General features: G+C 44.2%; 1 protein-coding gene across 9 annotated transcripts in view; it reads left to right on the plus strand.

The window, feature by feature from the left end:
• tle3b (TLE family member 3, transcriptional corepressor b) overlaps positions 1–10,662 on the plus strand; it is a 32,462-nt gene extending 21,800 nt beyond the window's left edge. For all 9 annotated transcript variants that reach the window (XM_017458801.3, XM_017458803.3, XM_017458805.3 and 6 more), the window contains 12 exons: positions 2,728–2,844; positions 3,556–3,606; positions 3,717–3,869; positions 4,194–4,329; positions 4,497–4,657; positions 4,922–4,998; positions 5,505–5,754; positions 7,104–7,351; positions 7,695–7,842; positions 8,216–8,366; positions 8,665–8,741; positions 9,595–10,662. In XM_017458801.3, the coding sequence (XP_017314290.2) occupies positions 2,728–2,844; positions 3,556–3,606; positions 3,717–3,869; positions 4,194–4,329; positions 4,497–4,657; positions 4,922–4,998; positions 5,505–5,754; positions 7,104–7,351; positions 7,695–7,842; positions 8,216–8,366; positions 8,665–8,741; positions 9,595–9,702 (1,677 nt within the window). In that variant the 3' untranslated portion in view covers positions 9,703–10,662. The remainder of the gene's footprint in view (positions 1–2,727; positions 2,845–3,555; positions 3,607–3,716; positions 3,870–4,193; positions 4,330–4,496; positions 4,658–4,921; positions 4,999–5,504; positions 5,755–7,103; positions 7,352–7,694; positions 7,843–8,215; positions 8,367–8,664; positions 8,742–9,594) is intronic.
• The last annotated feature ends 1,290 nt before the right edge of the window (positions 10,663–11,952 follow it).

An 11,952-nucleotide genomic window follows, 5' to 3' on the forward strand; every position in this document is an offset into this window, starting at 1 on the left:
GAGCCGCATTACCGCGCGCTAAGCCCTTTTAAATAAAGTAATGAAAAGGAAATGGAGTCGAGGTTTAATCCTGCGCCGCCTTTAATCCAGGTGAAAAATGAGCGACGGCACAGGCCAGGGATTAACAGCTCTATAATTTCATCACAATTAAAAAAGACTTTGACTCTGTGTCTTAAAGGATTTGTCCTCTGCACTCCCCTCCCTTGTTATAGTTTGTCTCTGCCTCGGTGTCTCTCGACTCTCAGGACGTTCCTGCTTTCATTCAGGCTTCATTTATTTTCTGTGTCATCAGACGGGGAAGGTTTGCAGCCCCCGAGGCAGCTTCATCTTTCTCTTTATTGTCCGATCCCTCCGTTCTGTTCTGTATCAAATGCCCACTTGTATTCTCTTTGTCCAGTAAGCTGGCTATGAGCGATGGTCTGTGTGTGTAATTGGCAAGCAGCTTGAATGGGTGCAGTCATGTCTGCAGAAATCAGAGCCTGTTGCTGATTAGCGCTTAGCGCCGCGGTGGCCATTCCGCTCCGCGCCTGCATGGCCTTCCTGTTGTCACGGGTCATCTGATAGGCCGTCCGAGCTTCGCTTATTGAGTGATGTTAAGCCGGCCTTAAAAGGGCAGCCAATTAAACCTGCTGCGGGGCACCACACACACACACACACACACACACACACACACACACACACACGTACAGACACGCACACACTCCTCTCTGTCGTGTCATGTTGTCAGTGCTGTCTAGATTTATTTATTATTTTTGGATTAAGATGAGATTGAGACAAGGAGTGTAGGCTTGCACTGACAAAGGCTACATTGAGGTGCGGTGCAGCATGGCCGCCTGCGCTACAGGATTCGCCTGGCACCATCGCTTGGCATCTCTTTGTTTCATCTCCAGGCTGGAAGAGAATTCTTTCTGTCTGGAGGACACTTCCCATAGCCTGACCACATCCTCTGTTTCATCTCTCTCTCTCTCACTCACTCACTCTTTCTGGATGAATAGGGTCTAGTGAGAGCCTGGGCTTGGCTTGTGTGCCCTGGCAGCGCCTCGCTCTGGTTTGGGGAGGATGCCATCCTGCTCAGGCATGCCCACAGCCAGTGGCACTCGGTGCCCAGTCAATATGGCTGCCAGTTCTCTTTTGCTTGTGTCCCCCCCCCCCCCCCCCCCCCCCCCCACTTTTCTCTTCCCACCCATATTATAGTTTTGATTCTTTACTAAGCCTTTCTGTTGTGCCCTCTCGCTTGCGCTCTCTCTCTCTCTCTCTCTCTCTCTCTCTCTCTCTCTCTCTCTCTTGCACACAGACTCGAACACACACAGCCAGTCTCTAAGTACCTCATTGAGTTTCCTCCTCCCTGTACACCCACTTTGTCTTCCTCCCTCCTTTCCTGTCTTTTTTTTTTTTTTTTTTTTTTTGTGGTGGAAACCCACCAAGAGCAATAAAGCGAGTGAGTGGTCTTGGCAGAAGGCCAAGCAGCCTGGGAAGGATGAACACACACACTCACTCACTCACTCACTCACTCACTCGCTCTCCTGCTGTGTGTCTGTTCAGCCCTGCTAAATGTAGAGAGAGGTTAACTGTTGGCTTGTGTTTGGCTTGGGGACACAGGAGGAGAGGAAAACAAGCTGTCCTCTGGCTGGTTAACTCTCAGGGAGGGAGGCTGTTGATTCTGGTCAGCTTGTTTACGTTTCGCTCCGTTGCCCCTCCTCCCTTCCCTCCATCTATTCCTCCCATCATGCCGCCGTATCCGTGCTGTCAGGATCACTTCCCTCCTGCTCTGCTGTACACTTGGCGTGTTGTGACTGGGCGAGGCTGCGTGCCTGTAGGGTTGGCGCAAAGCATTTGAAGCGTAGTGCCCCTCGACCCACTCCTGTCTTCAGCCCCGAGTTTGTTCAGCTGTCCTGCCTGCTTTGCTTCAGCGATTCTGGACGCCCCTGAGCGTCTCTCCAGCTGCCAGTCCAGCGCTGATGTAACATGGCATGGAGCTCAACCCTCTGCTCCAGCAGTGTTTACTTTCAGCAAGAGCTGGACTTACACACGCGTCCCAGTGGCCGTACGTTGCCTCTGATACTGGTGTTGTGGTTATTTAGAGCTCTGTCCATCCATCCAGGTTTGTCCTGCTACATAGAGGTTCTATATGAGGTCTTTATCGGATGTTCTACAGCCTCCGATGGACATAGTGTTGCTTATTTTTATTAGTAGTATTGCATTGCTTAGTATTGCATTGTCATTACATGTTGTAAGTATAATTTATGCACCATAGGGGTGGGCAATATGGCGAAAATATCATAATGAAACATGGTGCAAGAATAGATTTTATACCGTAGCACTTTCGAATCTCATTGGTCAGAATGTGTTGATTAATTTTCTATAACCGCAGCTCTGACAGTCGTTCCAGCTCTAATTCAGGTGGTTGCTTTATATGCAACAGCAGTAACTATCTAAATGGTTAAAAAACATGTATTCCTTAATAAATTAAAAGTGGCAATAGTTGTCAAAATGCTGTGCTATAAAAGGACTAAAATGTGGTGTTATAAGAAAATAATGAATATCACAAGATCATATCTCCATGTTGCCCAGTTTCAGTACATATGTTTTTTTCAAACCAAAAAAAGTGTAGCTTCTTTTGACCAATAAAGGAAACTACACTGTGATTGCTGTAATTGCATGCTTATGTAAGTAATTATCATGTTACCACCAAACATTTTGACCAATTTCTGTGCCTTGTCCCTGCAGAATAACTCTGTGTCGCCGTCGGACAGCCTGCGGGCCAGCGAGAAACACAGAGCCTCGTCTGACTACAGCTTGGATTCAAAGAAACGCAAAATGGAAGAGAAGGACAACTTAAGATATGTAAGTGTGCACACTGACAAGACTTTCAAACCCCGCCCCCCCTTTGTGGTTCCTCAAAAACCCATTAAAAAAAAAAGCGGATGTGGACCACCAGCATCCAGCTTTTAGGACTTCCACCTAAATCACTCACTATTAGGGCTGTGCCATATCCTGCATTGCATGATATTCCAGTACTGCAGATCAGAACTTGTCATCCCGTGACGATATATTGACGATACAGTTGATGTGTTTGCGCTCCGCAACGTGGGCATCTCACACATAGAGCTAGAACAAGCATGGTGGAAGGTGGTGTTCCGACCCTAGACGAGAAGAATAATTAATCCCCAAAACAGGAGCTTCCTCCGTAATATCAAAGTGGCTCGGATACAGAAGATCAGATGTGAATCAAACGTCTGCGGTTTGTAACGTGTCAAAAACCCACAGATTTGTTCCTCCACCTCAAGCAAAAACACCAACCGCTGTATGCTGATGTAACTTGTGGCCAAAGAGCTAAATAGATAGTGTTGAATGTTACTATTTACACATCATCGTTTTATTTCTTTACCGCGAAAGAAAAATACCATGAAATATCGCGATACCGTTTTTAAGTCTGTATCGCCCATCCCTATTCACTATACCTTTTACTCAAATATTTGTTTTTGCTTGCTTGTATACTTCCTACATTCATTCTTTGTTGGGGAAAAAAACAAACAAACCTGTTTTCTGCAATAGGACAGTGATGGTGACAAAAGCGATGACCTGGTGGTCGACGTGTCCAATGAGGTAGCTTATGTAAATTCCTTGCACTGTTCTAATAAAAGCTGCTGAGTTTTCTTTCTTGAAATATCCAAATTTAAATTGTTAAGCTCTGAATTTGTTCTTTCTCTCTGCAGGACCCACCCACTCCGAGGGGCAGCCCCTCTCACTCTCCACCAGAGAACGGCCTGGACAAGGCCCGTGTGCTGAAGAAAGATGCCCCAAACAGTCCAGCCTCTGTGGCTTCATCTGGGAGCACGCCATCTTCCAAAGCCAAGGATCACCCTCACGTAAGATCTGAGCATTGATTCCCCCCTCCTCGCCCTCCTCTACCTATCTGTTATTGCAGTGACATCATGGAGATAAGTCTCCCTGTTTCTCTGCCTATAAACCAGTGGAGAAAAAGAGATTAAAAGAGAGTGCAAAGATAAAGCAGCTTTTCCTCCTTCTCTTCCTGTTTGGATGGTGCAGGAGCTTCGATTTAATCCAGATTAAAATAAGCTGTCAGGATTTGATTGGATTAGCAAGAGAGAGCTCTCTGATCGTCTCTGGATTTGTGCTTTTGCGGTTTTTAGCTTGGCTGCTTTGTAATTCTCGGTTCCTGATTTGTTTAGAATGATAAATCTTCGACGCCAGGCCTGAAGTCCAACACTCCCACCCCACGCAATGATGCACCCACCCCAGGAACCAGCAGTACCCCAGGACTCAGGCCCATCCCAGGGCCCAAACCCCTTGGCATGGAAGTCTTGGGTAAGAAAAATCTATGTAATTATAGATATATAGATGGATAGGGAGTCTCGCACACATTGCCAATACAGTGCCTGTGATGTGCTGCTCTATGCTTCACTAAAGCTTTATGCACATTTGCCTTATTATACTCTGGCAAATCAAATGACGGTATTAAAACATGTGTGCAGGTCCTGCACTGCGGACTCCTCTGTCCTACGCTGCTCCATTTGCAATGATGGGTCATCACCCAGAGATGAACGGCTCTCTCTCCAGTACGGGTGTCTACGGCCTCATCTCCCCTCAGATGAGCGCAGCGGCCACGGCGGCAGCTTACGGCCGGCCGCCCATGGTGCGACCCCTCTCCTCTCCTCTTCCCTCCGATCACCCCCTGTGTTTCCCGGTCACCTAATCTTCCTTTAAATATCACCTTTTGCATGTGTGCTGCTCGACTTGATCTTTTGAACTGGGTGTGACAGGCTTAAGGCAGAGACATGGTGGCTGCATGTTTTCACAAGCCTTTCTGTAGTGAAGAGAAAGAGGGTTAGAGCGGAGATACAAGCTGTGGTATGCTGTGCTGTGGAATTCAGTTGTGCGCATGTTTTTGTTTTCACAGCCTGGATTTGATCCACATCCTCACATGCGGGCTCCAGGTCTCCCAGCCAGCCTGTCGTCGATCTCTGGAGGAAAACCGTGAGTGCCTAGTCTGTTGATGTTTTGTTGCCCTATATGTAAATGGGTGTTTGCAGGTCGCTAAATTAGCACAGCACTAGCACAACCTCTGCAATTCACCTTGAAATGTTCCGAGGTGGCACCTAGTGGGGTGTAAAGCATCACTAGTATAAACGCGACTGCTTTATGTATTGCAGAATAATAGTAAAAATAGTTTTAAAAAAACAACCTCTAACAGCTGGCAGCCTGCATTAAACACTGTAGTGCTTATTCTTATAGATTACTATCAGACATCGTCTTAAACCGTACCGCTTAATTTGTTAGCTACATTAGCCTCACAGCTGCAGAGCAAAATTAAAGAAGCAAGTATTGGACACTTGGCTACTACGTTTGGGGTTGCACAGGAAAAGAGTGCTGGTTTTGTTTTATTTTATTTTATTTATTAAACCTTTCCTGTAAGATTGAACACAGACTTTCCTGATCATTTTATTCCTTTTCATCCGACTTGGTTTTTTTGCTCCAAACAGAGCGTACTCATTCCACGTCAGTGCAGATGGTCAGATGCAGCCCGTCCCTTTTCCTCCAGATGCGCTGATCGGCCCAGGCATCCCACGCCACGCACGCCAGATTAACACGCTGAGCCATGGCGAGGTGGTCTGTGCCGTCACCATTAGCAACCCCACACGCCACGTTTACACGGGTGGCAAGGGATGTGTCAAGATCTGGGACATCAGCCAGCCTGGCAGCAAGAGCCCCGTGTCCCAACTGGACTGCCTGGTAAAGACTCTGGGCTTTGGGTTAAGCTACATGTTGCTACGTGAGATGATGATGATGATGATGATGATTATGTAAAGTATAGGAATCATGTATTTGACTTTAGTCACAAGACTACACGCTAGTTAAAAGGCTGATGTTGCTTGTCCCACCTACACAGATTTTATCAAAATTATGCAAATCTGTGGGTGAAAGCTGGCCTAGCTAGCATAGTCAACTGTAACACTTTTATAATTCCTCATTTGTAAACCCTAACCATTGGTTTTTGCCTTTAGGGCTGAACAGTCCCAGTACTTCTCATCTGTGCCATGGTGTTTATTGGCGTAGCAGGCTGGGAATTTTAAACAGGACTGTCAATCAAACATGCCCAGGAGAATATTAGCCAGAATTGGGCTGATTAGCAGATTTTATTTATTTATTATTTTTTTAAATTCAATTCTTTATTCATCATCATAATCAACGTTGCTGGGTGTTTATTGTCACCCTCAGGTTTGGGATCCTATGCATTTTTTCAATAGTTTATACTCTTTGCTGAGACTTTAATGTAGGAACAAACCGCTTTATCGACAGCCGTCTGTTTTATATGCGTACATAAACTAATCTTTTAACTGTTAAATGTTGTAAAATTGATCCTGGGGAAAATCTTCTCTAAAATGAATATTGCAATATGGCTCATGAATTTAATTGACTTATTTTTCAGCGGATCAAGTGTTCTGGCATGTAAAAGTGTTTTTCCACAGCAGAGAGGACGGGGTTTGTAGGGAGGGGGTGGAATGAAAGGACAGCGTGGATGTGATGAGCTGTTCAGTGGCTATCATAAAGTGATTTAATTTGTCTGAAAGCTCCCGGTTATCGATCTGGCCCTGCGAGTGATCCAGGCTTCTGTTGTTAATCTGAAAATGTGCTGCATCCTCTCTGAAATGCCAACTGGAAACCTTTTTAAAAGATACCGAACCCGCCCTCAGCCGCCCCCCACTTGCATGCACTCAGCTGCAAGCTCTTATCAGCCTTTTCTCCTTCTCCAATAACCTTCATAATCATCACACTGAAACGGAAAGGCTGGGGAAAGAAAGGCTGCTTGCTCGCTCGAAACCACGGCATTTTGTTTTCGCGTCCTCCAAAGCGGCGATTATTACAGGGAGTCGTGAAGGAGACGCGTTACAAAAGACTGGGCGGAGAAAATTACATTAGATTACATGGTGTTCTCGGAATATTCAAGAAAAAAATTTCCTCAGAGTACTCGAACAATTGCTCCTTTATAAACTGGCACTTTTTGACTCGCATTGTTCTCTCTCGCTCTCTCTCTCGCTCTCTCTCTCTCTCTCTCGCTCTCACTCTCGCGCCGTCTTTAGAACAGAGATAATTACATTCGTTCGTGTAAGCTGCTCCCAGACGGCCGCACACTGATCGTGGGTGGCGAGGCCAGCACTCTGACCATTTGGGACTTGGCCTCTCAGACACCGCGCATCAAGGCTGAACTGACCTCATCAGCCCCGGCCTGCTACGCTCTGGCCATCAGCCCTGACGCCAAGGTCTGCTTCTCCTGCTGCAGCGACGGAAATATCGCCGTGTGGGACCTACACAACCAGACCCTTGTCAGGTGAGTACAGTAGTGTGTGTGTTTTTGTGAATTCAGATCAGATAGCAGACCAGATCTGCTGTGTAGAAAAACGGGGGGGGTCCGGGGGTCTGTATAGTTCTGTATAGTTCTGTTTCACTGGAAACCTTGTGTACTATACTGAATTTTACCAGCTCTGCTGTGTGTGTGAGTGTGTGAGTGTGTGAGTGTGTGAGTGTGTGAGTGTGTGAGTGTGTGAGTGTGTGAGTGTGTGAGTGTGTGAGTGTGTGAGTGTGTGAGTCAGCATTTTGTAAACAGAGTACTAGAGATGTGTATTATACATGTGCAAGTGAGAAATAACTTTGTTTCGCTGTTGGTTCTGCAGGCAGTTCCAGGGTCACACAGATGGCGCGAGCTGTATAGACATCTCTCACGACGGCACCAAGCTGTGGACGGGTGGCCTGGACAACACCGTCCGCTCCTGGGACCTGAGAGAGGGACGACAGCTCCAGCAGCACGACTTCACCTCACAAGTAAGACGCACAAACGCCTAGTTCCACATGTAACCATGACATGACGGAAAAAAAGTCAGTTCTTTGATAATCATGGCTGTAGGGTGTAAACCATGCGCTGTAGTTTCTACAACATGTAACTTGCGAAACCAGATCTTTAGCATTCACTAGAGAGCCATTGAATCTAGAGAGCATTCTTTCGTTAAGTAGTAATTTGATTGATCAACCATAGACATTTCCGATCTTAAACAAGATTCTCACTTAGTCACTGCAATCAGTTCGAGATGATTCTGAAGCTTGTGGCCCGAAAGGTGTACCCTGAGAGTGATCGTATGCCCTGCCGTCCAGGCTGTGGCGTGTGTGAGAATAACCACTCGTGCCATTTCGTTCACAGATCTTCTCTCTGGGCTACTGTCCGACTGGTGAGTGGTTGGCTGTAGGGATGGAGAGCAGCAACGTGGAGGTTCTCCACCACACCAAACCAGACAAATACCAGCTACACCTACATGAGAGCTGCGTGCTCTCCCTCAAGTTCGCCTATTGCGGTAAGGCATCTGATTGTACCCTTTCGCAGGGTTTTTTTTTTTTTTTTTTATTTATTTATTTATTTTTTTTGGTTTTGCGTTGATTGTCTTTTTTTTCATGCACGAAGCTGCTCTGCTAGGCTATTCCCACACACAACAGAAGCTGGTGTTTTGAATGGTAATGCCTCAATCACCTTGCTTCTGTCCTTGGCCATCTGAGTGTTTCCTTTCAGTGCAGCAAGAGTGTATGTGTTTGGCTTTTTTTTTTTTTTCCCCCCCCTCCCTCTCCGCACTAACTCTTGATGTTTCCGATCTAAAGGTAAATGGTTTGTGAGCACAGGGAAGGACAATCTGCTGAATGCCTGGAGGACGCCGTACGGCGCGAGCATTTTCCAGGTACGTGACTCAATAACCGACTCGTTCTCATTCGCATCGCAGTGTGGCCCCGATGGGACCGAGATTGATGTGTTCTTTAGCAGAAGCCATGCAGGCTGGGATGGTAATTTCAAAGCTTTTAACTCTCTGACTGGGAAGAGTGTAGGTGGTGGTGGTGATGATGATGATGCGAGAAGCGGGAGGTTGAAGAACCATTGTGAGAGTTTGACACATTTGAAACACCATTCAGTTTTCAGTAAGGACAAGAACAGAAGCTTCTATATTTGAGAAACAAAAGAGATTCATTCTTGTTGTTTACAGCGTTGTTGTTATTTATACAACAGCGCTGTTGATTTCTCAAATTTCATTGGGCAGAACGTGTCGCTTAACAGCAGCCATGACGGTCTTGAAAACAAATACCAGGTTTATATTAATGCTCTCGTTAATACGCTATTGTTTCTATAGTAACAATGACTTACTAACTTCAAGGAGAAAAAAAGAGACTTTCACGACGTTATGATATAAATGGTAATAGGGACTAACTGGTCGTGCAGACGTTAAACAACATTAAACGCAACTATAAATGGATAAAAAGTACATGATCTTTAACGAATAGAAATTGTAATTGTTTGCGAATTGCTGTAGTGTGAGAGGAATAAAAGACATCGGGACATGGTGATATTGGGAAAATAATCAATCGCGACACCCAGTCGTGGATTATTTTCCTATAACAGCATGCCCTGACGTGTTTTATTCCTTGCTTGCCCTGAAATAAGATCTGACGAAAGCAGCGTGGGCTGATAAGTTGATCATGATTTAGATTTTTCTAATTTTTTTTTTTTTTTTTTTTTTTAATTTCCATTTCTTTTAACAGTCTAAGGAGTCCTCATCTGTCCTGAGCTGTGACATCTCTGCTGATGATAAATACATCGTGACAGGATCTGGTGACAAGAAGGCCACAGTGTATGAAGTCATTTACTAGATTTAGGAGCGATCCACGAAATCCAAGGACCCGTGACCAGAGCTTTTTTCGGGCTCGTTAACAGTGGAACCTGAGTGATCCCTTACCCTTCCTCCAAAGACCTCAAAGATACGAAACCATGCTGGGGTTATATTTCAACTGGGAATTAATTAATTATTGTGATGTTTTTTGATCCTTTTTATTATTTTTTTTTGTGATACTGGACTCGTCTGCTACAGAACCTTTTTGGAGAGACCGCTCAACAAATCTGAGGACTGCTCACGGACGGCACTAAAGAAGTACATATTGTCTTGCCTTTTCCATTCGATCTGGTCACGAGATTCTCCGGGTGCGTGTGCCTATTCTTTCAGTCATTAGTCCTTTTTATTTTCTGCTTTGTTTTAACGAAAAGCAGCTGATCTGTGATGCAACATGAAGCAGTGCTTCATTTTTAGCCTCCCTCTCCCTGGACGACTTGTGAAAAGTGTATATATGGAGTAATAAAAACATTTTATAAATATCTATGATTATATGTACATATATATATTTCCTTGTCCTGGTATACTTGTGATGGGTTTTCTTTGTCCTCATGTCCTCGATGCTTGATCAACTGTAGATTAGGACCTACTATTTTTTTTTTTTTTTTTTTTTTTTTTTTTTTTTTTTTTCTTTTCTTTTTTTAAAAAAGGTGGATTTGTCTTTTTGTTTAAATTTTTGTAAGCTGACTCTCTGGGTTGCCAATTAACGGCCCACTTCAGGCTGGACATGGTGTTGAACAGCAAGGACCTTTTTAAAAGCTTGGCTGGTTTGGACATTAAAGATATGCTGCAGCGGTGGTGGATGATGCATTTTGGACGTTGCGGTTGGTCGTTTCACGGACAATGCCAAATAGCGTTAGATTCTGCCAAGTCCTGGAGAGCACCCAAAGGAACGTGGGGAGATGTTTGTAAATTAAAACCAATATTAAACTTGGACAGTTAACTAACTGTACTGATTGTCTGTTCCTTTGGCCTCGTTTGATGTCTCATTGGAAACGGGTGGGCGGGGCTGGGGACGGTCATTCCGTTTGAGGGACGTGTACTTTGCTGTTACTGTCACTCACTTACACAAACGGTTGAAAATTGGCTCATTTATTTTATTTTACACACGATGCAGAAACACTGGCTGCTCTCTGATCGAGCGGGTTTCTGTGTGAAGAGCGCAGGATCACGAGTGTTTTTACAACCTGCTCTTGACCGTGATGATGGGCTGAAGCATGCTGCTTTGTGTGGGAGTGTGTTTAAGCGAGAGAGGAACTTTTTGAAATGTGATCCAAGCCATTCAGATTGCTGTGTATTTGCACTACTGTATAGAAGCAGCGTTGGGTCCAAGTCCTCTTGTCTTTTTTGCTTGTTTTGTTCGTTTGTTTTTGTTGCTTTTTTGCGCAGTGCTCCTTACTTCACAACAAACTGTGTAGCAATCTGTGTCAACACTGTTAACAATTCAATAAACTTTAAAAATAAAAATCAACTCCGCGCTCGTTATGAACAACATTTGGTGGATGATTAACTTAGATTCTTTTTTTTTTTCTTTCTTTCTTTTTTTAAAACTATTACGCTCTTATTTTTCTCCTGCGTGCATTAAAAATGAATGAATGTCATAACAGGAACCTTTTTAATCTTTCAATTTTACTACAGAAATGTTTATTTGCTATAGGGGTTTTGAGGACACAAAATCTAATCGCATTAACCAAATAACTGTTAGACGGTTTAAACTGCCTGAGCAGCTGAAATGAGAGGAGATTGGAGTCTAATCAGACTTGTAGTTGAAAATAAGCACTGTAAAGATAAATCATGTGGAAAATAAATGATTTGAGCAGTTAAATGGGTCGCGTCGGTAAATAAAACAGGCAAAGCCTAATTTTCTACCGAACAGTGAGTGTGTTATGCTGGAAAGCTGTGAGTTGTTACTTCTCATTAGCCACATTATCATTTTGTTTGATTTCTTTCTTTAAACCATTTCATTCATTTTTGTTTCCCAGTACAGGAGTTTTAATTCTTTGTCAGCCCCCTATTTAGACCCAACTGGTGAAAAACGTTTAAGACCCTAGTCAATTATATTTCACTTTACTGCATGAGCTAAGAGGGGGAAAAAACCAAACTTGTTTTCTTCTTGTAAATCTTTACCCTTTGTTACATTTACATGATGTTAACTGATTAAAAAAAATGTTGCCATGTGTATATAGGATTATTTAACCATTATTATGTATGGAATATGATAACATTTTCCTTA

The sequence above is a fragment of the Ictalurus punctatus genome, chromosome 27, assembly GCF_001660625.3.
Source record: "Ictalurus punctatus breed USDA103 chromosome 27, Coco_2.0, whole genome shotgun sequence".
NCBI lineage: Eukaryota > Metazoa > Chordata > Actinopteri > Siluriformes > Ictaluridae > Ictalurus > Ictalurus punctatus.